This window comes from Leguminivora glycinivorella, chromosome 10 (assembly GCF_023078275.1).
Source record: "Leguminivora glycinivorella isolate SPB_JAAS2020 chromosome 10, LegGlyc_1.1, whole genome shotgun sequence".
NCBI lineage: Eukaryota > Metazoa > Arthropoda > Insecta > Lepidoptera > Tortricidae > Leguminivora > Leguminivora glycinivorella.
The window spans coordinates 12,371,079-12,396,776 of NC_062980.1; the positions used below are offsets into that span (position 1 = coordinate 12,371,079).

Consider the following 25,698-nt stretch of genomic DNA (forward strand, 5'->3'; position numbering starts at 1 on the left):
ACGATAGCTTTACTTTTTATCAGGAAAGTTTCCTATGCTACTATATGTTACACAAATCGCAAATTCGACGACTCTTTTTTTATATATTACTGTTTAATCCTATGAATGCTTAACATTACCGCAGAATTACGGTGTAGCATTTATATGGCTAACTCGATAACACCGCTACAAAGTGATTCGAAAAGTGAATCCAACGTGGTTTACCAGCCCCAGCGCAAAGCAATAAACTGGCAGAGTCGTAGCGACTGAATACCGCTTATGTTCAAAGAACGTTGACATGAGTGTGTTTATCAGAGCGAGAGGCTCAGACCGCAACCGGGTGCAGTGACAAACGGAATCGCCGAGTGCATCGCGAGTGAGCTGCTGATCCGGCGAGAGATATTCTCGACCTCGGCGTCGAGTGCTAACACTCGCCCGCCTTCAGATAATTACAGCCCTTTGACGACGTGTCTTTGTCCTACACTAGAAAGTGACAACCGAGTATTCACTATTTTAACATTCCACTCAAAGCAAATAGCTTCACAAATACATAAACTAAACTGTTGCTGTTTCAGAGTAAAAGTAAATAAAATAATATTAGCGCAAAGCTTTGTTACACAGTATAAAACAACTAAAGATTTGAGTACCGTTCGTACGATTCGTGTAGTAAAGTAAACACAGTGCGATTGTTGAAATTCCGTTTAAAAACAACAAAGAGTAAATTGGCTAAGTGAAAAAGCTCACAGTAACCGAGATTGTCGGTTTCGAAAACAAAAGCCGTAGATAACCGAGTCGGAAATGCGAGAGTTGTAAGGCTGTGTTTAAGGTTTTGTTTGCGTCGTTGCGAGTTAAGTTCTCTTCAAGTCGAACCAGTTAGAGTCAAGGAAGTAGTATGGATCTTGGTTGAAGTTTGCTAGCCGGCGAACTAGCGGGCGGTGGGTCGGAGCGTCCCCACTCTTGTTATTTCACCCTCTCACCTACGCAAGGGGTTTCTACTCTGAGCCGTTCTGTCGCGCAAGATTAAGACGCTTCTCGCTTTACTGTTAACGCTCTGGCTTCCGTTCTGAATAGCATCAAGTATGTTCTCCACTTTCTGCTTGCTGACTTTAATAAAACGCGATCAGATCCAAGTGCGCTCTTCTTAAGGAGTAGCATGTTCTTTAACGAACTTAAAAGGTAAAGCGCGGTAAAGTTTATTCCAAAAGTTTCGCTTTAGATAAGCGAGCTGCAGTACGCTTTCGCGAGGTGTTGTTCTGAACATTTTAAAGAACTGGTACATATATTATAGATACTATTTATAATAGTTGAACTTTTATTTGTAAAAATATGTCACGTAGTTTTTTACATTGTGATAATTAGGCACCGCTAATTTTTATTCGCAATATACAAAGTATGAAAAAAAAATCTTTGTAATTTCTATTTCCATTAGGTACAGCGAATTTCATGAATATGATGCTAGAAATATATAATAAAAAAACTAACTACGTTTACATTCTGAAAAGGTGTGTTAGTTATTGCGATTACTTTATCAGCTTAAATCGCAAGCTCGAGATTTAACCATAGTTTATGTTTACCTAGAACTGCATAAATCATACGAGTAACAGCTGCACGATTGAAACCGACAAGATGTTAAAATATGAGCACCAGACCGGAATCGTTTATTTCACGTTGTTACGTTACACCACTTCAGTTATAAATAAAAGTGCCGAAGAAAAGCCAGATAAGACGGAAGAGAAATAAGTTTAACCGAACGGGAGAAAGCATTATCATTGGCTGCGAGTGAGGAACAAAAGAAAATGGTGGAGCGCGAGCGTACGAGAGTACTTTATAGGCGCGTAAATATGTTTTATATCCCTCTACTGTCTGTTATACACTGGCGCGCCGGCGACCCATCCCAGCCCGCCTCCCCCGCCCGAGGGTTGCTTCGCTCTCGGAAATGCCGAGCTTTAATAAAACATATATTTTTCCGAGCGAGGAAAATACTGGGGAAACTCGCAATTTGTTCTTTCACTTTATGCTCGTTTACAAGACAAAAGTGGAACATTCTGGAAACATTATGTTAATCACGTAGTTATAGAGTTTACGCGATTATGGCTATAGGTGTGAAGTGTTGGTACTATGCTTATAGCATAACATATATGACAAATAAATAAGCGTAAATGTCGGGTGGTACTAAACGAAGTGTTTAGTGGCTTAGTAAAGGCGAGAAATCGTAAAGCGTGGTTGGGGGACTCGGGTGTTGTGTAGTTGATCAGTGACATTGTAGTGTTTAATCCAGTGTGCGGGAAAGGAAGTACGTATAGCAGGCGAAGTATTGGACATTAGAACAATGGGTTCTGCGGTAGTTTGGTATTGTGGTGGACCTTAATCTTGCGTGCCGCGACAACTTCGCGGGCGGGGGAGATTTATTACCGCTCAAGTTCCGACAAAATAAGTCAACTCTAACACTAATTGTTACAACTTCTTATCTAATATTAATCTGTCTGGTGAAAACTATGCCAATTTTTTTTTAAGTGTAACGTAACAGTATCTCATCAAAATAAGATTAGACTTTAAAAACTGACGTATTATTTAATTTAATAAAGCTTTCATTTTACTAAATCAAATTAGGAACAATGGTATAAAGCTTTGGCTGAGAAAGATGATTAAATAGCAGCAGCAAATATTAAAAAGATAATGTTAAAGCGAATTTATATTCGGATTCTGCGAAGTAGATTAAATCATTCTTCTGTTTTTTCTATTTATTGGGAGAGAGACGGTTTTATGAAAGGAGTTGGTGTTAAAGAGAGACCGGTAGTGCTTGTGTGCTCCGTGGCATAAAATATTACACCCGACGAGAGCTCTTTCAATTAACCGCACAGGTTTGCGTCTATTACAGAGAGGCGCGCCAATGTGCGGAATGAGAAACATTTATACGGCGTGATTACACTTTTAGATTATTTTGAAATTCCCTTCAAAAAACTTCCCATAAGAAAATACGTACGCAGTTTTTATTGATTGTAATACTGCTTTTTACTTAATCTCATCTCATCTCACCTGTAACGAGACTTACATATTGTATTTAATTATTAATTTAAGTAAGCTACTATTTAGTTAGAGTGCTTACATTCCAATAGTATTTTATACAATCGCGATATAATACAAAGCTTTTCAGTTGAGTACCATGTTTAGGCCACGAAGCTTTGTTGAGTGGCCTAATAGTACGGTACGAGAGTGAAAAGCTTAATTATATCACTATTGTATACAATACTTTTTCTAAGAGTCATCATCTTCATCATCAATGGACGGAGATATCATCATTCATGCAAGTTTAAATTAATGTTAATAGCGTCGTTCACCGTTGTATCAACATCGAATTACCTAGCAACCAATTGTTTGTAATAACCGTCTCTGATTGGCCGATAACGAGACAAATAAAAAAAAAATGTATTTCAGATGCAGAAAAATTTGCCAGGTATCGCAAATTAGTATATAAATTGTAAGATGTTCTATTTTTGAAATTATTACAGTTAACTTAAAGTCAACTATAATGAGATTACATATATTATTATAGTTGAGTCGGAACTGCCATAGAGTATCCAACACTGAAAAGTTAGCACTTATAGTTTAGTCTGTGGTGTCCTAATTGACAGATTACAGTCGACGAGTAGAAAAAGAATATTATTTCGGTTCTCAGTTTTGCAAAAGTATTACAATATTTCATGCTTTGATCCTAGCATCAATAGCCCAACATGAAAGGAAAAATAATTTAATAAGATATATTTCTTTCCTATACATCACGTTTCAAACATGACTACACGAAGTAGTGAAGTTATTAAGATATTTTACAACATTTACAGAATATAAATTACACTCAATAAGGCTTGACAGTAATTGCATCTGTCTCGGCGCAGCGAGTTCTTGTGCAACTGTATTGACTCGTCATTTATTATTACTACCATAAATATCATATTATTCATATTATGTTGACATTTCTCAATTACGTTTTTTCTTGACGACAAAATGTCATTGAAACTCCATACGGGTTGTAGAAACCTTTAATGGGACACGACGGACAAAATATGAAAGTTTTTAGATAAATTTATTAAGTGTGTTATGATAATATTTCAATTTGTTCTGTTTCAGAATGTGTAGCTCTATAAGAATGATATACCTAATTTAGGATAAGTTTCTTACTTGTATTTTGTAACAATACATTGCAATGACTGATAGTTAGAATTTAAAATATTAAGTAATTATTGTATTAAAACTGTTAATATGTTTAAGTTTATAATATTTTGGAATCGACAAAGAATTAATGCAAAGTCTGAGACTGTATAGAAACTAAACATGTGTCATAAATAGATTAAAAGATTACCGATTCAATCTTAAGTAATCGTTCTACAAGATAAAGAGTATCACATACGAAGTGAGAGGCCAAAATTGGTAATAACCATTGGCACACAATTCGAGCTTTCTCTCACATTACATAACGGATCGAAGAGCACAATAGGCGTTATGTACATGTATGTTCGGTACCGGCATCCGATAAGTATTCATGAGCCTATTAATGCGGCGGCACCCTTGCTCGTGTTCGCACAGATTGCGAGCCAGCCGGTCTAATCGACCAGAAGTGATATGCCACCTGATGAATGATGATGAGCTTTGTAACCCGGTCATGAAGCTGATTTATTGAGTGAAAAAATGTGGTTAGTGAGAACAAGTAGCCTTCGCCTATTAGTCGTAGTTCCCATTTATCTTACAAACGAAACTCTGGACTTTGGTTATCATTTCGGGTCGGATTAGGACCCCCTAAAAAGGTCATGTCCTCATGTCAATGTTAATAGATATTCAGTAAAAGCAAAACTGGTAAATGGTAATAATATGATAATGATAATATCGCTAATCTATTCTGTTTTACCAAAATTTTATAAGATTTTCTTCCTATTTAAGTATGAGCTGTGATCGTGTTTATCAGCGTCACGCTGTTTCGTGGCGCATGAAATTTAATTTATTAGAAGTAGTAGGAATGATGAGAACCTCTTTCGCACTTATTAACAAGCGTAAGGGACCGGCCACATCAGAGCGTCGCGTGTCTCGGGGCGCGCAACGGACATCTGCGCCACGCCGCTTCAGTGTAATTCAAAAAACGTCTCCTCAGTACATTTTGTATAGGAAGGACGTAAGACGCGCCCCAGGTGGCGTGGCGGCGGCGGGGCGCGCGCGCGCCCTTCCTATACAAAATGTACTGAGGAGACGCTTTTTGAATTACACTCAGGTGGCGTGGCGCGGACGCCCGTTGCGCGCCCCGAGACACGCGACGCTCTGGTGTGGCCGGTCACTAAGATGCTTGGAAACATATATTAAAGTCGTGCCACAATACGACGAAAATCAAATCAAATTGTTGAAACTGAATCGGCTTTCTGCAAATAAATTAAAAGCCACTAAATAAAAATTGACAAGTACGTAGTTAATAAATACCGCCTATTAAAAAACAATTTTAGTTATTTGGCTGAAATCTCCGCTCGAATACATACAAATTCCAATCGCATTTAATTAATATTATAAAGAATTTCACGGTAAATTACACGTTAATTTTGAAATGGACTTGAAACGACAATTCCATTAGCGCTACCGTAATATTGTCAGCGAATACCGAGTACAAAGGACAATATTGTGTGCACGTCACTATAACTCGGTTAAATTACATCCGGCGAATTCGTATGCAAATAACGGAATATATTTTTAATTTGGATACGAATTAAATAATGATTGTGTTAATTTTAACCCGATCATTTATTTCGTCGGCATGATAAACATCGTACAGCTTTATGGACGGTAATTATTTTTTTTTAAGTGAGATATTCGTACCGATATACCTATGAATTTAAGTAAAATATTAAAGTGTTTGATGTTAACACACCCCCAAAATCAACAAGGCTTAATTATGTTTAGCATTAATGAAATCTTAATGCTAACAAATCTAACAATCCAGGATTACAAAATGTCAATAATAACAGGTTATTACAAAATATACTTAATCCCCAGGCGTGTGTCTTAATTAAATAATAATACCGATCCGTGTAAAATAATTAATGCTGTTGTTCGGATTTTACTTAAGTACAGAGGATAAAAAACTAAACGAGATCGAACAAATTTCCATTTACAAAAACAACATAACTGCTTAGAGCGGTTGACACTTTTAGAACAACATTTTTGATCGTGACAGGTGTCAACCAGTGTAGTCAGTTATGTTGTTTTTGTAAACATCCCTTCAATTCTTTACAATCCTTTTAAATACCTACATATGTTATTTGACATTCGACCTAAAACGGATAGAAACTAGTACAAATATCCCATCTATAATTAAACTTGTTTGCCCCATCGCACCGTCACAAAAGGGAGGATTATTAGGGGTACGTGTTCCTGATTGCGGGGAGTTTAATAAATAATAGCGGTGCTAGTAGTCGTATTAGCCGCGAGCGAGTAAGTTAGCGGAGTCCCAGAGGACCGGCTACGGCTGCGGTTACTGATATTCCAAACGCCACGCGCGTCGAGTAAATGGGATACCAGTTTAGATGGGATACTCGGGTATCTAGGAAGACGAGGACACATTTAAATAGTAGGATGGCTGAGTCGGAAACTTTGTCTGTGGATGCAATACAGACAGCGCGGGCGGTCCGGCACGCTGCCTGCATAATGCCAGTTGCTGACTCCCGTTACTGCTAAGCTAATAACAGAGTTTGCATAGATTCGTGGTCGGGCTATTCATAACTTCTACTTGCGCAGTGCAAGTTTCATTTTGAAGGCGTACCTGTTTCGTGACATTTGTGTGTTTGTATAACTCAAGTTTTAGATAACTTGGAATCAAGTTTCTTCGCTCAAATGCCACGCGGTTAAAATATTTGCACGTGAGAATGGAATGAAATAAAATAAATTTACAACATTTATATTTCATTAACATTCCAGTGATTCTTTGGCTTTCATGGCATACATTTCTACTACGAATTCCTCTTGTTTACTGGGACTGACACGTGTAGGTTTAACGACAATACATGGGACAGTAGCACGGACTGATAGTGCAGTACTGAGAGCGCCTGTAACTCAATACGATTCCACTCATGCTATTTGCACTCGCTCCAATTATGCTCCGCACTGATATGCAAATCCGGTTGCTTTTGACTAATTATGTTAGACGCTTCTGCAGCGCTCCTAATATACCTAGACGTGCAACTTGCATTTATATGAGGTACAATGATTTGGGTTTTGAATATCATATCTATATTTACTGTTGAACTAGAAGAACTTATTTATATTGGCTTTCTCGAGGACAGTAATATAGATTTCGACATTTACATTAACGGTGGTGTCAGGCGAAGCATCGATCATGCAAATTCTTATAAAATAACAAGGCACATTTAAATAATTATGCACTACATATGATTCTAATGATTCAATTGATCGTTCAATCGTGACGAGCAGAAGAAGACATCACGACTGTTTTTGCTCTCATTAACAGTATCAATTAATACATTTTTGATATCAAATTATGACGAATGGCTTGACGTAGTCTTAGTAACTATGTCTAGGAATATAGGAATCCGATGGCATTGGGTTTGATTCCCGGTACCGGCATTTATTTATGCGATAAACACAGATTTTTTCCCCGAGTCATTAGTATTTTCTATTTATTTAAGTAATTGTATCAACACAAGCCTTAAGCTTAATGTTCTATAATATTTTAATTTAATCATTTACTAACGTGTAGTTACCACTGATCTATTTGTCTTCTCGTAACCTACGGCGGTAGCGCCTCAGTATAATTTAATTAATGGACCACGCTCAAGTCGAGTCGAGACTGATTTCCTCTTCAGATATCCATTTACCGGCATTATTATGCTACTAAACTACCAATTCTATCTAAGGTTAACGTTAAGAACAGATGATATGTCCGTTTATTGATGAATGTTATTACTTTACAGCTGTTACAGGTGACTGGAATTATGCATTGGTAATAGATGTACTTTAAGGCAACATCCCAGTAAATTGGTTTGCATACGTTGATGTTAATACGAAAATTGATAACTATTAAGCAATGTGCTTCATGCATTTTTTCTCACTTACGCAGCTGAAAAGCTTTTTTAGCAACCTTATTTGCTTAAGGCTCCTAACTTCTTAACGAAATCTGACAGAAACTTGATATTCCCACATGATATGTAAATTCTTGGCCCGCGACACGAAATTACTTTTTAAAACTGGAAAACTTGAGCTGCAAAAAAATTGGTTTGTGAACTTGTCACTTAGTAATTTCAAAAGTATCATGTGCTCTTTTCGTACTTAAAATTATAAAAAGTGATGTTTGTATCGTATTATCGTAACTACATTTATGACATCTATACAATTTCGCTCATTTGTCATGAATTACCGTCAACAACACGCGACTATATAATTATGATCTCAATCACTTTTTCCACTTGTTCGAATATTATTTCAGAGACAACGTTTCAAATAATTTCAATTCATCGACAGTTCATATCGTAGAACAATCGATACAAATAAAATCAAACCGTAGACTTTTATTTCGTAGATAAGTTATTCCGAGTATACTTTATATCGTGGTATCTCGTTTCGTGTTTTTACATTTCATTTTGTTTTACATTAAATACAATTCATTACGCATAATATTATTTCAATTATGATTTTTTCTAAAATTTTCCAATTTGTAAACTGTTTGTTTGGTCACAGTTCTAACCTAACCTAAACCTACTCTGTGAACTATTTGTTTTTTTGTGGTCACAGTTCTAACCTAACCTAAACCTACACTAATATAAGATTTAAGCCAATGGTCATAGTTTAATTATGGACGTATGTGATGTGCCACGTGTACGATACCGTACAGTTAAATATACAAATAAGTAGGTAGATATAGAACTTTTAGTTGTAACGTTAACCCCGGTCGAACCAGTGTGGAAAGTGGAATAAAAACTGTAAAAATTTATGTGGGCGTTTTCCTAGAATTATACCTGCGCCCAACATATGGTCCTTCGGTCGGAAAACAAATGAGAACAATTAAATTTCGCGTATTTAGACTTATGGGCCGGGTGTTACAGTGCAGTGCATTGACGCGGTTAGCAACGCTACGTGGACACAGTGTGTTTCGCGGTCGGCAAATTGTCAACACCCGTGGACGTTATCAACTCAAATTGCCATTAAGCGCATTAAAAACAAATTCCGCGCAGTGCGTGGAGTGGTCGGTGCAGTTGTTCGCGCAGGTCCAGCTGTTTTTTCTGCGAGTGGAAGCTGTTGCAGATTCTATGCAACGTGACGTCACCGTGTGGCGGATCGTCGGTGTGCAGTGCACCCGATTTGTGTACCTCATCATCGTCTAAAAAGTCAGGCGAGCCTAGCTATAGTTTTATTTTAGGCCAGTGTGCAGTGCTCATTGTTTAAAAGTCAGACTTTTTCTTATGGTAGTTGTCTACCGACGGTGTGTGGACCTGATTTTCATCAGAAAATACTTTGCAGTGCAAAGAAAGTGTTATCACTTATCGTACACTACAGTGTAGTGTGCATTCAATCTCCGAGCTAAACATTGCCTTGGGATATAAAGATACGGCATTTTATTTTGTGCCTAATACGTGCGGTGCTCGTAAATTTAAAACTTTTTAGAACAATAATCGTGAGCCTTGTTTGATAGTGCTTAAGGTACATATTCGTACAGCGATTATTACTTCGTGTAACTACTGCCGTTGAACATCAAGGAACATTTTGTGACCTTATTTTAACAAGATTAGTGAACTTTTGTTAAGAAAACAATATTTTGGTGTTAAACAACCAACATAGACTTTAAATTATAACTTTAAATCATAAGTTCCAGCACATTCGAAAAATAGACTTGTCCGTTACGTTCAAGTGGACTCGCCCTGTTAGTTCTCGTTGGCACGGTTCTCATCAACCCAACTCTGCGATAACGAAACGCCATTCGCAACTAAGGCCGAACGTTTTGGCCAATCGGAGCGCACTGCAGCAGAGCAGTGATTGGTGACTACGATATAGTGATTTTTGCGTGCAATAGAAAACAATTTGCAGTTTGCAATTACTTCGATTTCGCGTCATAACGGTAAAGTTGTTTGTGCAAAGTTAAAAATTGCCTTTCAAGTGTTTTTAGTGTTCGTATCGTTTAAAAGCCTATACACTATAATTAAAAGTGCAAACAGTGTTTTAGAAAAGTGTTTTTGTATACAATTACATTGTGATAAGCATAATTTATAAGACAAAATGGGTGATGCACTGAAAAAACTAGTCGCAGCCAGAGGACAAGCCAAGGGGTTTATGACCCGTTTAAGGGCTTACATAAACAACATAGATCCAGGTAACCTTGATTTACATTTATTAAGAGAAAAAAGAGATCGTTTAGTTAAAACATTCTCTGAGTATATGGAACTTAGTTTAGAAATTTCATTGATTGATCCAGATGACAAAGAGGCCATAGACACGGTGGAAGCTGCTTACTTTGAGATGGCTGCATATCTCAATTCGCAGCTGATGCCTATTGGTGTCGATTCTACTCTCGCGCGACCTGCGCAAGAGGCCGGTTACGGCGGATACCAAAGGCTCCCACGCATTGAGATCAAAAAATTCAACGGCGAGGTAGGTCAATATAATGATTTCATAACACTTTATAACAGTGTAATTAAAAAAGATCCCAAACTATCGCAGTGCGATAAGTTTTATTACCTTCGTTCGCTCTTATGTGACGAAGCCTTAAATATTATTAAACATTTACCTTTAAATGAGGAAAATTTCGAAGTAGCGCTTAAGTTACTAGCCGATCGCTATGACAATAAGCAGCAAATGATACAATATCATATTACTTCCATTTTAGATTTGCCAAATATGAATAAAACGTCTTCAGCGGCAATTAGGGATTTAGTTATTAACACTAAACAGCATTTAGGTGCTCTTAAGAACATGAATGTTCCAGTGCAACATTGGGATTTAATTATTATGACTGTGTTACAGCGTAAGATTGATCAGTACACCCTTAGAGCTTTCCATTTAGAAAAGCAAGGTTTGGAATTACCTAAGTTGAATGATTTGTTTGAATTTCTAGAGGACCGGGCTGCGGCACTGGAAACCCTTGCCCAGGCGCAACCCCCAACTAAGAGAAGCAGCTTAGTAGTCGCTGCGACAAGTGATGGTTCTACCAAACAATCTACAAAAAGCTTAAAATGTAAGTACTGTACCTCTCATTTGCACAAGATGCACCTATGCCCAAAATTCAAACTTTTAAGCATAATGCAACGTCAAGACTATGTAAAGTCAAATAAATTGTGTAACATTTGTTTAAATGAGCACTATGGTAAAAAATGCCTATTTAGTTTTAAATGCTCAGTATGTAAAGAAAAACACAACTCATTGTTACATGAGGATGTCGTTCCCGACAAAAGTACCAGCCAAGTCGCTTTGTTAGCACAGGCAAAATGCGATATACTCCTACCTAGTGTTAGGGTTAAATTAATAGATAAAAAAGGTAATGCTATTTTTACCAAAGCTCTATTAGATAATTGTAGTCAAGTTTCTCTTATAAGAACTGATTTAGCTAGACAGCTTGGCTGCACTTTAGAAGAGATACATGATACAGTTGGTGGAGTCTTCAACTCTGTCAATAGCTCTACGCTGCAAACAACTGTTGATGTTTATGCAACGGCAACCAACTTTAAGTTGTCAGTGACTTGCAATGTAGCCAGTAGCATAACAAGTAAAATGCCTCAATTTAAGATTAACAAAGAGAATTTTACCATACCTCCATATGTTAAATTAGCCGATGAGGACTTTGATGTCTCTCAAACCGTTGGCATTCTCTTAGACAGTCACTTGTTTTTCCAGAATTTACTGCGAGACCAACTGCTGGCACAGCCTGGTGGTCCGTACCTCCATAACACACGTTTTGGCTACATTGTAGCTGGGAGAGTGAGTGACAGCGAACAAGCTGACTCCTCTCATCTTACAGCAGCGGTCTGTTGCAAACATGTCGGTAACAATTTAATTTTCAATAAGTTAGAGCAGTCAATTTCACAATTTTGGCAAACCGAGAAGGTGCCTGAAATCTACACTGAAGCCAATTCTGAACAAGAATTAGCAGAAAAAATATTTAAAGAGTCAGTTGTGCTAAAAGATAATAGATTTCAGGTAGCTTTACCTCTCAAACAGGATGTCAAAGAAATAAAATTGGGTGATTCACTCACATGTGCCTTAAAAAGGTTTAAAAGTTTGGAAGTTAGACTTGCCAAGGATCCTCTTCTATATAGAGGTTATAAGTCCTTCATTGATGAGTACTTAGAGCTAGGTCATGCAATTAGCATCCCTATATCACAATATGATTTAGATACACAAGCCACATATTTTCTGGCACATCACCCTGTGATCAATGTGAAAAGTTCAAGTACACCACTTAGAATTGTTTTTGAAGGAGGAATGCCAAGCTTAAGCAAAGTTTCATTAAATGATGTACTTCTGAATGGTCCAGTTGTACAAAATGACTTATTTAGCATTCTGATCTTATTTAGATTATTTAAATATGTATTAAATTGCGACATACGTAAAATGTTCAGACAAGTTTTGGTAGAACCATCACATCGTCCGTTACAAAATATATTATGGAGGGATTCCCCCGATAAAGAAGTACAATGTTTGCAGCTTCAGACCGTGACCTATGGTCTCAAAAGTAGTAGTTTTCTAGCCTGTAGATGCTTACTCGAACTGGTCTATAGATATAAGGAGCGTTTTCCTCTGGCTGCAGACGTGTTGCTTCACAACACATATGTTGATGATGCTAATATAACTTGTAATGATAGGGACACTGTCATTAAAACTCGTGACGAGTTAATAGAATTGTTAAAATTAGGCGGCTTTAGCCTACATAAATGGTGTGCAAATGATAGTTCGCTCTTGACTGACCTGCCATCAAATTGCAAAATGGAAAGTAAAGAGGTAAACTTTTCCGAAAATAAGGAAACTGATTTTATACGAACATTAGGTCTCAAGTGCAACCTATCAGAAGATACACTAATAATAAGTTCTCCCAAGCAAGAATTAATTGAATATTATACAAAGCGAAAAGCATTGAGCTTTATAAGTAAAATGTTTGATCCATTGGGCTTGGCAGGACCCATTGTGGTAAAGGCAAAGCTCCTAATGCAGCAGATATGGCTTGAAGTCCCATCTTGGGACTCCAAACTGCCTGGCAAGCTCAATGAAGATTTTAGAGCTTTCGCAGAAAGCCTAACACAAATGCCAGATATTGTAATCAATCGAAATATAGATACACAAAATGCAAAATCCATTGAAATTTTTGGATTTGCCGATGGATCTAACCTCGCTTATGGATGTTGCATTTATTTGAGAGTTATTGATAATAACAATAAAGTTACAGTGGACTTGCTATGCTCAAGGTCACGCGTGAACCCAATAAAAAAACTCACCACACCACGTGCTGAGCTCAATAGCGCTCTGCTTTTAGCAATTCTGGCACACAAGGTGTATGACATCATTAAGTTAAAATTTGATGCAAAAGTGTATCTATATTTGGATTCTCAAATAGTACTTTCTTGGTTAAAAATTGATCCTCTAAAGCTTACAGTGTATGTAGCAAATAGAGTAAAAATGATTAAAGATCATACAAAGGATTTTTCATGGCATTACATAAATACTTTAGTCAACCCGGCAGATTGCCTGTCAAGAGGTGTGGATCCTCACCTATTACAGCAAAACACATTGTGGTTTCACGGACCCTCAATGTTAAAAAATAGAGAATACAAACCTACGGCTGACGAAACCATAGAGGTGATGCCAGGAGAAATTCCAGAACTAAAGGTTAGTCTGGTAACTGTTTCTCAGAATAATGATCTAGCACTATTCAAAAATTGTTCTAGCATAATAAAAATGAAAAGAATCCTAGCATGGTGCTATAGATTTATAGACAATTGTAAAGCCTGTATTACAAAGAAATATACAGACAAGAAAACGGGATGTCTAACACCTCGAGAATTAAAAAAGTCTTTAGTGACAATCATTAGATATGAACAAAATAAACATTTTAGTGATGAAATTAGTGCCTTAAAGGAAAATAAACCTTTTAAATCGAAACTCGATGGGTTACATCCATTCTTGTGTTCCATGAACCTTCTCCGTGTAGGTGGAAGGCTCCAACATGCAAATCTACCCTATTCTCAAAGGCATCCAATTATATTGCCTAAGGGATCAGATATTACCCGTTATATTATTGAAAATGAGCATAGAGTACTGTTGCATTCTGGAGCAAAGTTTGTGCTAAATAGCTTAAGCTTAACCTATCATATTATGAGTGGGATAAGAGAAGTAACTCATGTACTTTACAAATGTATAACATGTTTCAAATTGAAAGCGAAGCAAGCCCAACAATTGATGGGTTCGCTTCCTCACGACAGGGTAAACCCCTGTAGAGCTTTTAAGAAAGTAGGTATAGATTATGGTGGCCCATTCACTGTAAAAATGTATCGTGTAAGAAAACCTATATTGTATAAAGTGTACATTGCATTGTTTGTATGTTTTACAACAAAGGCAATTCATATTGAATTGGTATCGGATTTGACTACAGAAGCGTTTTTAAACGCATTTAAACGATTTATTTCGCGTAGGAATAAGCCTTCAGTTGTATACTGTGACAATGCAAGCACGTTCAAAGGTGCGAATAACCAGTTGGTTGAATTGTATAAATTACAGTCGGCCGTAGACCACCAACAATCAGTGGTAAACTATGCTGCGGAACTGGGAATAGACTTTAAGTTTATCCCAAGTTACAGTCCAATTTTTGGTGGATTATGGGAGGCTGGCATAAAGAGTTCAAAACACCACTTAAAGCGAGTTGTTGGCACAACCGTTTTAACATACGAGGGTTTGAATACAGTAGTCATACAAATTGAAGGGATTTTAAACTCCCGACCCTTAACGGCTTTGCCCACAACTGACCCAACTGAAATGCCTTATTTAAGCCCAGGCCATTTTTTGACTGGTGACTCGTTGACGTCATATCCAGAGAGTGATTGCACTCATGTACCAATTAATCGTTTGAAATTCTGGCAACAATGCACTCAAATGGTTCAAAGCTTTTGGAAGCAATGGCACAAGCAATATTTAGTACAGTTACGGAACCGTCCAAAATGGCGTACTGAAAATACTAACGTAAAAGTTGGTGCATTAGTGCTATTCAGGGATGACAATGTCCCTCCTTTGAGATGGCCTATGGCCAGGGTAGTTGAAACTTTCCCTGGTCCGGATGGGAAAGTAAGAGCGCTTTCCATCAGAACCAGTAAAGGTTCAATATTAAGAACTAGTATTCATAAGATATCTGTACTCCCAATTGAGACTGATTAAATATATTTAAAATAAATAAATAATTTCCAACATGTAACTTGTACACTAAAAATAAAATCAGAGCTCAACTGGAATCAATAGGTTTAAGATAAAAACACGATCAAATCGAAAATTGGAAGTTTCCAAATAGAATAGAAACATCTATAAATATGTGTAGTACGACAAATGAGAAAGTTTTGTAATAAGTATTACATCGAATAAATGAATTGCGATGTTTTGTAGTTCTGCTATTTGAAGTACTTTGAAACGAATCAGCGATGAAGAAATATTAGTTGAATAGTATTTATAATAACTAAGAAAATTTCAAATAAATAGTAGTTGAAACAAAATTGCTCGAAACAATTTTACTCGAACTAAACCTTCGATGATTTGTTGTCGATGAAATGATATTCGATGAAAAGTTTGTCGGCGAAACAAGGGTACACCCTTTTTCCACTCAGTTTTTAGGGTTCCGTAGTCAACTAGGAACCCTTATAGTTTCGCCATGTCTGTCTGTCCGTCCGTCCGTCCGCGGATAATCTCAGTAACCGTTAGCACTAGAAAGCTGAAATTTGGTACATATATGTATATAAATCACGCCAACAAAGTGCAAAAATAAAAAATTGAAAAAAATGTTTTATTAGGGTACTCCCCCTACATGTAAAGTGGGGGCTGATTTTTTTTTCATTCCAACCCCAACGTGTGATATATTGTTGGATAGGTATTTAAAAATGAATAAGGGTTTACTAATATCGATTTTTGATAATATTAATATTTTCGGAAATAATCGCTCCTAAAGGAAAAAAAGTGCGTCCCCCCCCTCTAACTTTTGAACCATATGTTTAAAAAATATGAAAAAAATCACAAAAGTAGAACTTTATAAAGACTTTCTAGGAAAATTGTTTTGAACTTGATAGGTTCAGTAGTTTTTGAGAAAAATACGAAAAACTACGGAACCCTACACTGAACGTGGCCCGACACGCTCTTGGCCGGTTTTTTTTTTTGCCTACAACTCGCGAGCTTTTAGCTCTTCCTAAGTATTTATAAATATAAGGTTATAAGAGAGATTTAATATAAAGTCATTGTCATTTGAAGGAGACCTAAGCCGATTTAAGCCAAATAATCGTAAACGATTTTCCATTCAAGGAGTTTATGGCCGACGAGAGTGACATTGATATCAAATTAGATTTTGTGTTTAGGGTAGGGTATAACCGACGACGCACAGGTAGTAAAATTTTATAGCCTGATGTTAAACTTCATGTTAATATTATAAGTTTTAAAAATTAATTTGCACTAAACTGCCGCGTTTAAGGCTTTCTTAACCAAGTTGTGCCTACGAACACGCTTCATCATAATTAATATTATAAGGTGTAATCAATACGCAGATACCTAACTGATACCTATACCTAAACCTACGGTTTTTTTTCTTACGATAATAATCAACTTATCGTAGCACATCTTATGTCTCAAAACCCAAAGTAACTTAGATTTTTGAAGTTAATGTCAATAGGCGTCAAACCTCATTTTCATAATTATTTATGAAAGCAGCCAAGAAACGAAAGTTTAATGCTCAAAACTCATTTAAAATCTGAAGATTCCATTCAATGTTGCGGGGGATGGATTGCCTAAAATACTTTCATATTTAAACGTTTTCGCTGTGAAGAAAATTGAGAGAGATTGAGGGTGGGGGAGTTTGGGCCGGCTGGCGGCGAAGCGGCCAGATAATTAGATTAAGGGGAACGGAGGCTCTGCCCGTGGTCACGGATTAAATAATACGGGCCATAATAGCAGATTTGCTACTCGTAAACCAACATGGATAATTTTACACAACTAGGGAACAAATCAAATTATTTTATTGAATATTTAATTTAATTTGTTCCCTAGTTATATAGATGGCAGCACCATCTCTCTCGCTATATCGTAATCCTGCAAAGGATTCATATAGGACGTGCAAGCACTAATTGCTCGCCCTTAGAGTTGGTCAAAAGGCGCCTAGCCTTATCAGAGATAACATACACTAGAGAAATTTCGTCGGGTACCACGGCGGGCGGGTGGTCTAGTGGTAAAGACGTTAGCCGCGTAAGCTGAAGACCCGGGTTCGATTCCCAGTCGTTTTTTCTTTCGTGTATGATATTTATTTCAATTTATAATGGATAATTTTGTTGGTGTGGGCTCTATAGAGCTTAGACAGCAAGCAAAATGCACAAGGGGTAGCGTAATTTTATTTGTTTGTAGTTTTTATCAAAGGTAAATTACGCGACGATAATTTTCCTCGGTCTAAAACTTGTGACGATTCTTTACAAACATTTAGTAACTTGTTATTGACATATTGACTCACTGTCGCTACGTCATCATTATCTTTCTTGTAACTTTCTCTCTAATAAAAAAACTAGCCAGCAAAATAATACCGGAGTGTCGAAAATGCTTCGACTGCGCAACGAAAGCGCTTGAAAACCAGAGCCATAGAAAAAAAAATCCAAAAAAAAATTGCGAATAAGTTTTTTCTTACAAAAACGTATCTGTTGTATATAATCTGTGGTGGTGCTCCCGGACAATGCTACCTATCAGTCTTTAAAGCTTTCGGCTCCGCTCGGCTGGCGCTACTGATTGTACTTGCAACTTCTTTTTATTCTTTTCTCGTTCGCACTATTTCAATCACACTTTGAGGTTTTATTTTGTCTGATTTATTAGGATTGTAGCTGGTAGATTACTTTTAATTAATGGTGCTCAATGATAAACATAGAGTAGTAAGGTGTAGGTACTGTATTATTAGGTGAGCAGTCATTGGAATAATTGTTAATACAAGCGTACAATCATGACTTTTTTTTTATTTGTTTAAGAGTCCCTTTCTTCAGAATAAAAATATAAGTATATATTTTTTACTTTGATTGTTATTACTTATTCATCATAAAGTCATAGATTTTAAAACATTCACTATATGTTTCAGAGAGGATAAGGAATCACGCCTGAGTACTACGATATACATAAATGCACGCAGGAGGGAATACAAATGTAATAAACTAAACCCCAACAGCGATTAAAACTCGCGGCGTGGCGTAACTCAATTTATTAAGGAAACAAATTGTCATAGCGACAGTGAAACTTAGCTCGGCAGCGTTTAAGTAAATTTAGCATAAGGAGGCGTTTAGTGCGGCGTACGCGAGTAACGGCAAAGGCGGGTGTAATGTATTTAATTACAGGCACTTCGATACTGCAGCAATCTAGTAATTACCGAACAGAGCGGCGGCGCGTAATCAGCGCCCTTTGCGACCCCGACACGGAGAGCTCTACTGTGATATTCTAATTGCTAGTTCACATGAGAGTCCAAACGCTTATTTGGAATGCAACCTGAAAACCCGCGAATATGCTTCAGGCTTTTTCGCGTCAATTATTTCAGCCAACAAAATAATTGACGTTTACACAAAGAACATACTTAATTATTTGCAGAGGTCGGCGAGGGTGAGCTATTTCCGTACTAATTTGACATGTCTGACGTCACATTATTAGACAATTAGCCCACCCTTTTCGAGCTTTTTGTCTCTTGTATATTAAAAATAAAAAATCATCTCATAATATGAAATGTTATGGCATTTTTGATTTTTAATATACATGGCGAACTTAATAATTTAACCTCTCTCAACACAAAAGATTAAAGTTTCCCCGTTTTCTCAGCGTCCTTCATAACAATATTAATAACTTAGGATAGTTATAATAAAAGTTCAAACTGTAGCGTCAAAGTACTCAAAAGCACAAGCGTGCTCCAATATAATGGTTGGTTACGGATTCTTTGGTTAGAGTTACATTGGTTCGGCTCAGCGTGCGACTCGCTTAGCAGAATACGCTCTAAGCTCGAACTCTGGCCGCTTTTGATTCGCATTTCACAACCTGTTGACGAGTTAGTTAAGCCCCTAGAGCGTGTACGGCACAAAGCGAACTCGCCTATTACCCTTCAGGTGCACGTACTGCTTTGCCTGTCTCACTGTAGCTTTACGATCGTTTAATAAACTGAATAGCAGATGGGACTAATTATTTACCTAAATCAATTCTGGCCCAATCGTTCATGAAATGTAAGGAATGATTACAAGCCTTATACATCATTTACGTAAAAAAACTGTAGGTGTAATTTTTTTTTCTATCGATTCTATAAATATAATTTTAACTACGTGTGCCAAATTATATATAACGGATGCTTTTAAGAAACAAGAGCGTGTTTTTAAATAAATATATCTGTTCAGAGGAAATAAATCTTTAGGAATATTTTGGAAGGAAATACTTAGCCGTGATAAATATAGAATAAATTATACACAGTTACAATAACTCGAATAAATTAACTTCAAAGTTGTGTTTCACTTCTTGTTCTTGATTGTCGTAATTGGACGAAAGCTCGAATCTAATAAAAGCTTTACCTTAAAATGGATAAAAGTGAGATAATAATTTAAGATGTCGCTTTTAGGCATTGTTTGAAATATTGGAAAACATGTTGATGTAAATAAATTGTTATCTTAATACATATTTAGGAAAAAACCCCTGGGGCTTGATCGCTACCTTTTCCTTATGAAATGTATATATTAATCTCAGATATTTGAATAAAACATTAAGCAGTCTTTTGTTGTGAAACAATAGCTTAGCATAAAGTAGGTAAACAATTTGTAAGCAGGTGCGGGGGATGGGCATTGGGCGTCTCGCTTTGCGAGATTAATCACAGCACCAAGTCGGGCCCGGCGCCCTGGCCGTATGTTTTCATTGCTTACGTGAGTCGAGTATTACAAAACCAGTTAACGTGACCTGAAGATTCTTAAATCATAATACAGCGCACCTAAAAAGTATCGCGTGAGCTTTCGGGTCTCGGTAAGCGAATGGAATGAGAACTTCGTAATAAACCGAGAACGAGAAACTTCGCCACTTACATTACATGGACATTTATATCCTACGCTCTGTTTCAACTTTTCCGACGGACTTGACACCAGTTTAATTAATTCGCAGCATTCGTAAATATAGCCCCGACATTTGTACAAAGTTTAAAAGACAAAATAAATCACTTGCCTTGTCATCGTCGCCTTCACTATCACACTGCAAAAGGAGAAAAACGTCAATTAGTACATGTTTGAAACACCAAGCTAAATAAACGTGCATAATTACATGCAGTCTAGCTACTACTTATTCATGACTGTCATTGAGTGTTAATAAATACTTCAGAAGCGTTGAGTTAATAAAATGTTTATCTTTTTGTCGGTCTGATAACAATCTTGAAGCGGTAAATGTAAACCCTCGATAGCAAACAAACGTAAAAGATATTCCATCAATGAACATGATATACGGCCAAAGTAACCCCAAGTAAAAGTAAAGAAACCTTCACGTCCTAAATTGGGGGAGTATTAGGTAGAATATCAATAAACAGGTGAAGAAGATATTATCGTATCATAAATCGACGAGAACGTTACAGGATATTTACGAGGCAAGTTCGCGCCGAGGGAAACAAGCAGGGATCAGGCTGAGATATTACAATTTCAAATAAATACACAGCATGAAGTATTCAGGGCGGGAGCAGGTAATGTTATGTAGTGTGGAGCGCCGCCTCGACAAATCTCGTGATTTAGCTGCGATACGCGTCGAATATCGAACAGGGGATGTGTGCCTTGCGTGATCAGGGTATATTTGCGCACTCAGATCGGGAATTACACCTATTACCCGGTTACACGACTTTCTATGAGTTAGTTCAAGCTTTAAATTAACCATTTAATGTAAAAAGAAACAATAACCATGCAATGGCGACGAAAAGGAAACGATTTTGTAAAGTAGCGCGGCGGAAAAGATTGCGATGCGATAAAGTGGTTGTGAGACATGCCAGACAGCAGCGTACACTAAACATGGACAACAATGATTATACTCACGATATAGCCTTTTCCGGAACTACAGCGGCTACTGGCCTGTAGGCAGGAGAGAGAAAGCGAACATATGAGTGGACTGGAGTGAATGGGGGAGGTAAAGTTTGTCTCGTCTCTCTCTAGCCTAGACTACACACCAGCGCTATTTATTTTCAATCAGTGCGAGGTGACGCGACTCGTATTTGACTTTCCTGCGATTTGAATCCTAAGCACGGCACGGTGTAGGTTTTGATGGATTTTTATAGCATTAGAAGAGAGACGAGAGAAATAGCAAACGAAATAGAGGACGACATATCGTTACAACATTCTAACAATAAAGTACATCAGCAGACATCGAGTGAATTTATTGTGCATGCGAGTCGGCGTGGCGTGGACTCCTATTGGTTATAAAGTGAGCAAACCTAAGCGGAGACGATAATTAAGAGCAGGGCAATAAACTAAATTGATGGATACTTGGAGAGCGCGCCGCAAGCATTCTACCTTTTCTCGGGTCCTGTCTGGCAAATTGCTAACCCCTACTTTTTGTAACCCTATTAGGATTCTGTTCATTTGTGCTAGATGTAGGTACCTATAGCTATTCAAAACTGTCTGCTTGATCCCGTGATTTAACATTTACGTAAAAACATTTTTGTTATAAAACAACCCATATCTTATTGAGCTCTACTTTTTGACGACATATGTATAACTGTATATTCAAATTAGAGTCAGACTATATTACATGTGACGACTGACCAATTAATTCAAGATGATTGGCTTATTAATAATAGGCAATATAATAAACTTAAATACAAACAGCAATAACTTGTTAATAGCATTTAATTACGAGCTTTATTTTACATTATATTCATTATTTTAGTACAATAAATGCTACAATTATTATAAATGTTTCATAAATATTCATTTGGATTACCACATTATACAAATTCAACGATTCTAAAGTATTTTACACGTAGTAGTTTAATGTTTATTTTTTGAATGTTTTATTTGTGATATTTATGTGACTGTGTTTTTTTACTTATGTTTTAGTCTAATAATTAAATATTTTTAGTCGAATAAGCAGAAGCGGATTTGCGAGCATAAGATTAACTGAACGTTTTTTTGTTTTACAGCACCTTCCCGCTTGTTCTGATCGTCTCCGCTGTAGCAAGCACTTAATGCTAGAATTCGCTGAGACAGTCAGAAAGAATACCAGTTTTCTCAGCTAGTGTTATATTCAATCTCTAATTAATCGAAGGCGAGCATTCGCCCCGAGCGAAACAGTGCCACAAATATTGAGCCCGTACCCGAGATGAAAGCTCGCTTACATACGATCTACAATAGCGTCAAGATATTAATTCTAGCAATAAGCGAAGAGCGTAGTACAAAGCGGCATGGTGCGGCTCGACAGGCAATTGGTCACTTACGTCGCTAAGCCTGTCGCGGGATGAATCGGGGTCTCGGGGAGCCACCGAACTGCCCGTGAGGCGCTCGGAGGCTCGACCACTGTCATCCGATGTGCCAGCGTCTTGAAGCAGCGTAATACCCTGCAAAAACCGTAGCTTGTACCAACAGTAACAAATACTTTCTATAATTTTTTTTTCTTAGTATTTGTTTGATATTCATTCGCTGCCACATAACCGTAAGTGATCTTATGAAAATGTAATTGCCTGTTTGTTATTATTAGTAATGAAAGCTTTTATGTTAACCCGTATCTCACTTGAAGTGTGTTCACGAGACTAGAAATAATTTGATTTTAAAGACAAAGTTTAAGGCTAATTGAGCTTAAAAATTTCCTATTTCAAGTCAATTTATACGTATTTTAATTACAAATACGTATGTTCGCATTTAAATTCAATTGTCAATTCACAATTTGTAATATTGCGTAGTAAAGTAATTAAATACCAATTTTATTATATTACATTTCTAAATAAAAGCAATGAATATAATTAAATAAATATACGATATCTGTGTAAGCATAAATCATAGAAGGTTGGGAAGGCGAAATTTCCCAATAGACTAAGATAGCATATTAAAGCTCGCAACTCTTGCTACTGATACTTTAACTTACAATTCCGTTGCCACGAGGGGAGGACAGAGGAAAAGCTTTTTACATGGGGTCACAAAATTGAGCGGTAACTAGGATATAAGAAAACTTGATAAGACGGGTCGAGGAAGCAAGTAAGCGAGGGCACAGAGTAGACGACCCATAACGTAACGTGCCGGGGGCTGACAATAAAAAGAGTTTTCCATTTATCACATTTCGCGTGTATTTTACGGTAGCGGAGCGCTCGAGCGGGCCGCGACGACTGCGAAAAGAAAATAAAACGCCGAGTAACTTCCCTTTAAATGGATAAATCCACGGTCGCCCCGACAGCAATCGACTCTTACATTATTATACGTAATTTGAAACAGCTTGAGCCGAGCGATTCATATGTATTTAATCGGGACTATAATTAAATCGTGTGAAATTAGACAAATGGATTGTTTTCTTGTTGTCATTGAAGCTGACGCACAAACACGTTGCGTGTTAAGATACAATAAACAGCTAATCGTTTCGCTTTATTAATGCCGTGTAATTACTGTCACTAAATATGCAGATATAATACTTATTGTTAAATTAGCAAATAATAGGCTAATAATCTTGTAAGTGGCAAGATTGACAAGTTACTTTTTGCAATTATCTCACGTTTAAAGGAATGTAAATCTGGCCAATATATTATATGCTTTATAGCATTTAAAACAATGTAAAAGACTAACAAAACTTAACAAAAAAACTAATCGACTTAATTCAAAGTCAAAACACGACTGAAATTCCATTTCGCTATTTGGTCTCAGCGTATTGTATGAGATTTAAAATTCCGCTCAAACCCACAAGTTATACGGCGTAGATGCCATTACTCACGGGCGGTTTAGCTCTGTATAAATGGCGTCAGTTCCGGGAGCATCCGACGACCGGAACAAAAACTCAAAAAGCTCCGGAATCCGCACTCCGCGGATTTGTCCGAGATTGAAGGTTCAAACTGAATTTACTTTTTTTTATTTGTGTTATATTAACGGTGTGATTTAACCTAAAGTCAGTGACTGCTTTGCTATTGCAATGTCCTAAAATCAGAGATAAACAAGGCATCATTGGACCTGATTCCGTTTTCTCGCTATTTTCGTTGGCTGAAGATACATAATCTCGACATTTCATACATAAACATCGACATATCATAAATGTTATATTAGCTCAACCAAAAGTAATAAATGTGCCGTTTGTATTCATGCCGAATTCCATAAAAGCATTAGCGGTAGATATATTATGGAATGTACGTCATGTTAAGAAGCTATTTGACGTACGCAATAAACTTCTCAAAGTCGTCTACAAGTGGTCATAAATAGAGAATAATATAACGTACCTTACGCATGCGATTATGTCCCTGTTCTAATAAAAGGGATAGGTTTCCGACCCTTTACATAGATAAACGTGAATCAGACGCACCACAGACTACACAGAGCAGTATTATTAGTATGAAGCGTTTACAAAGAGCGTGTCGTCACCATACATGTAAAATTTCATTTGTTAAATACCACGATTTAAACAGAGCAACTGAGTAGTAAACTCATCTTTATAAATATTCCAAAATTACACTAGTGCTGGTTGTAAAAGTTGACGACTGGATCAAGCGGTTGCATTCCCATACTAAATTCTTAGGGAGAGCATATGTGTGGTGACTTTGAGTTGTCTTGAATGCTCCGTCTAGTAGTAGAAGTGGTCTGTGAGTCGCACATATCAATTTAATCCTGGGCGTGGAAGCGAGCGGATCCCTGTAATCCGGCGGGGTCGGCGGGATGTTACGCCGGATGTTACCACATAATTACTCTCGCTCGTTAAACTTTGTTCTAATTATAATTGACTTTGGGACACTTTCTCTTAGTACAAATGGTTGTTTGTATTCATTAAAGTTTTTTCAGCTTTGACTAACAACTGTTTATGATGTTTTGCTTATTCTTCTTATCTAATACGGTTTGCAGATAGTAAGGTATATGATTATGGTGAAATGTATTTTGATTGTTTCTATTTCCCATTGGCAATTTTATGTAATGACTCATACTTAAAATTCAGCGATGTGATAACAAGTTAAGCCCGGATCCTGAAAGGTTTTCATTGAATTGGAAATCGCCAATACTAACTAATTATAACCCCTTTTGAATAGCAAATTGACATTATGTTATGTTATGCCACGGTCATTATTTCATGGTCGTTATGTCGTCGTCATTTAACCAAGACAATACACTGTCGCTGTCATTGAATGTTACGAGGCACCTAATATTGTGCAAAACATTACAAGTAACTAAACCTCTTTTACCATAAAACAATAAACCTATCCATTGAGAGACAATAAGAATGAAGTTACTGTTTTCAGTATCGGTGAGCAATATCGAATTTCCTCAGGCAAAATACACAGAGTAAATGTGGTCAATTGAGCGAGGCAATCAATCG

The 25,698-nt window shown here is 37.0% G+C and overlaps 2 protein-coding genes across 9 annotated transcripts in view; one reads left to right on the forward strand and one right to left on the reverse strand.

Moving 5' to 3' along the window:
* The window catches only part of LOC125230030 (fibrosin-1-like protein), a 137,184-nt gene that overhangs the window by 41,045 nt on the left and 70,441 nt on the right, over nt 1-25,698 (reverse strand). For 5 of the 8 annotated variants that reach the window (XM_048134955.1, XM_048134956.1, XM_048134958.1 and 2 more), the window contains exons 3-5: nt 22,640-22,759; nt 21,243-21,278; nt 20,395-20,421 (exon numbers count right to left, since the gene is read on the reverse strand). The exons of 1 other annotated variant lie outside the window; for it this stretch is intronic. In XM_048134955.1, the coding sequence (XP_047990912.1) occupies nt 20,395-20,421; nt 21,243-21,278; nt 22,640-22,759 (183 nt within the window). The remainder of the gene's footprint in view (nt 1-20,394; nt 20,422-21,242; nt 21,279-22,639; nt 22,760-25,698) is intronic. 2 more of the 8 variants (XM_048134957.1, XM_048134960.1) reach the window with 2 other exon arrangements.
* On the forward strand, nt 10,106-12,161 carry LOC125230031. The gene is made up of 4 exons (XM_048134963.1): nt 10,106-10,330; nt 10,433-10,608; nt 11,072-11,191; nt 11,848-12,161. The coding sequence occupies exons 1-3, from the start codon at nt 10,237-10,239 to the stop codon at nt 11,135-11,137; spliced, it is 336 nt and encodes a 111-aa protein (XP_047990920.1). The 5' UTR covers nt 10,106-10,236; the 3' UTR covers nt 11,138-11,191; nt 11,848-12,161.

Bases quoted from the DNA above. Each gene is read 5' to 3' on its own strand.
- LOC125230031 (XM_048134963.1), top strand. From the start codon at position 10,237: ATGGGTGATGCACTGAAAAAACTAGTCGCAGCCAGAGGACAAGCCAAG. The intron at 10,331-10,432 runs GTAACCTTGATT...TGATTGATCCAG, and splicing joins CATAAACAACATAGATCCAG to ATGACAAAGAGGCCATAGAC. The intron at 10,609-11,071 runs GTAGGTCAATAT...TTGAATTTCTAG, and splicing joins TCAAAAAATTCAACGGCGAG to AGGACCGGGCTGCGGCACTG.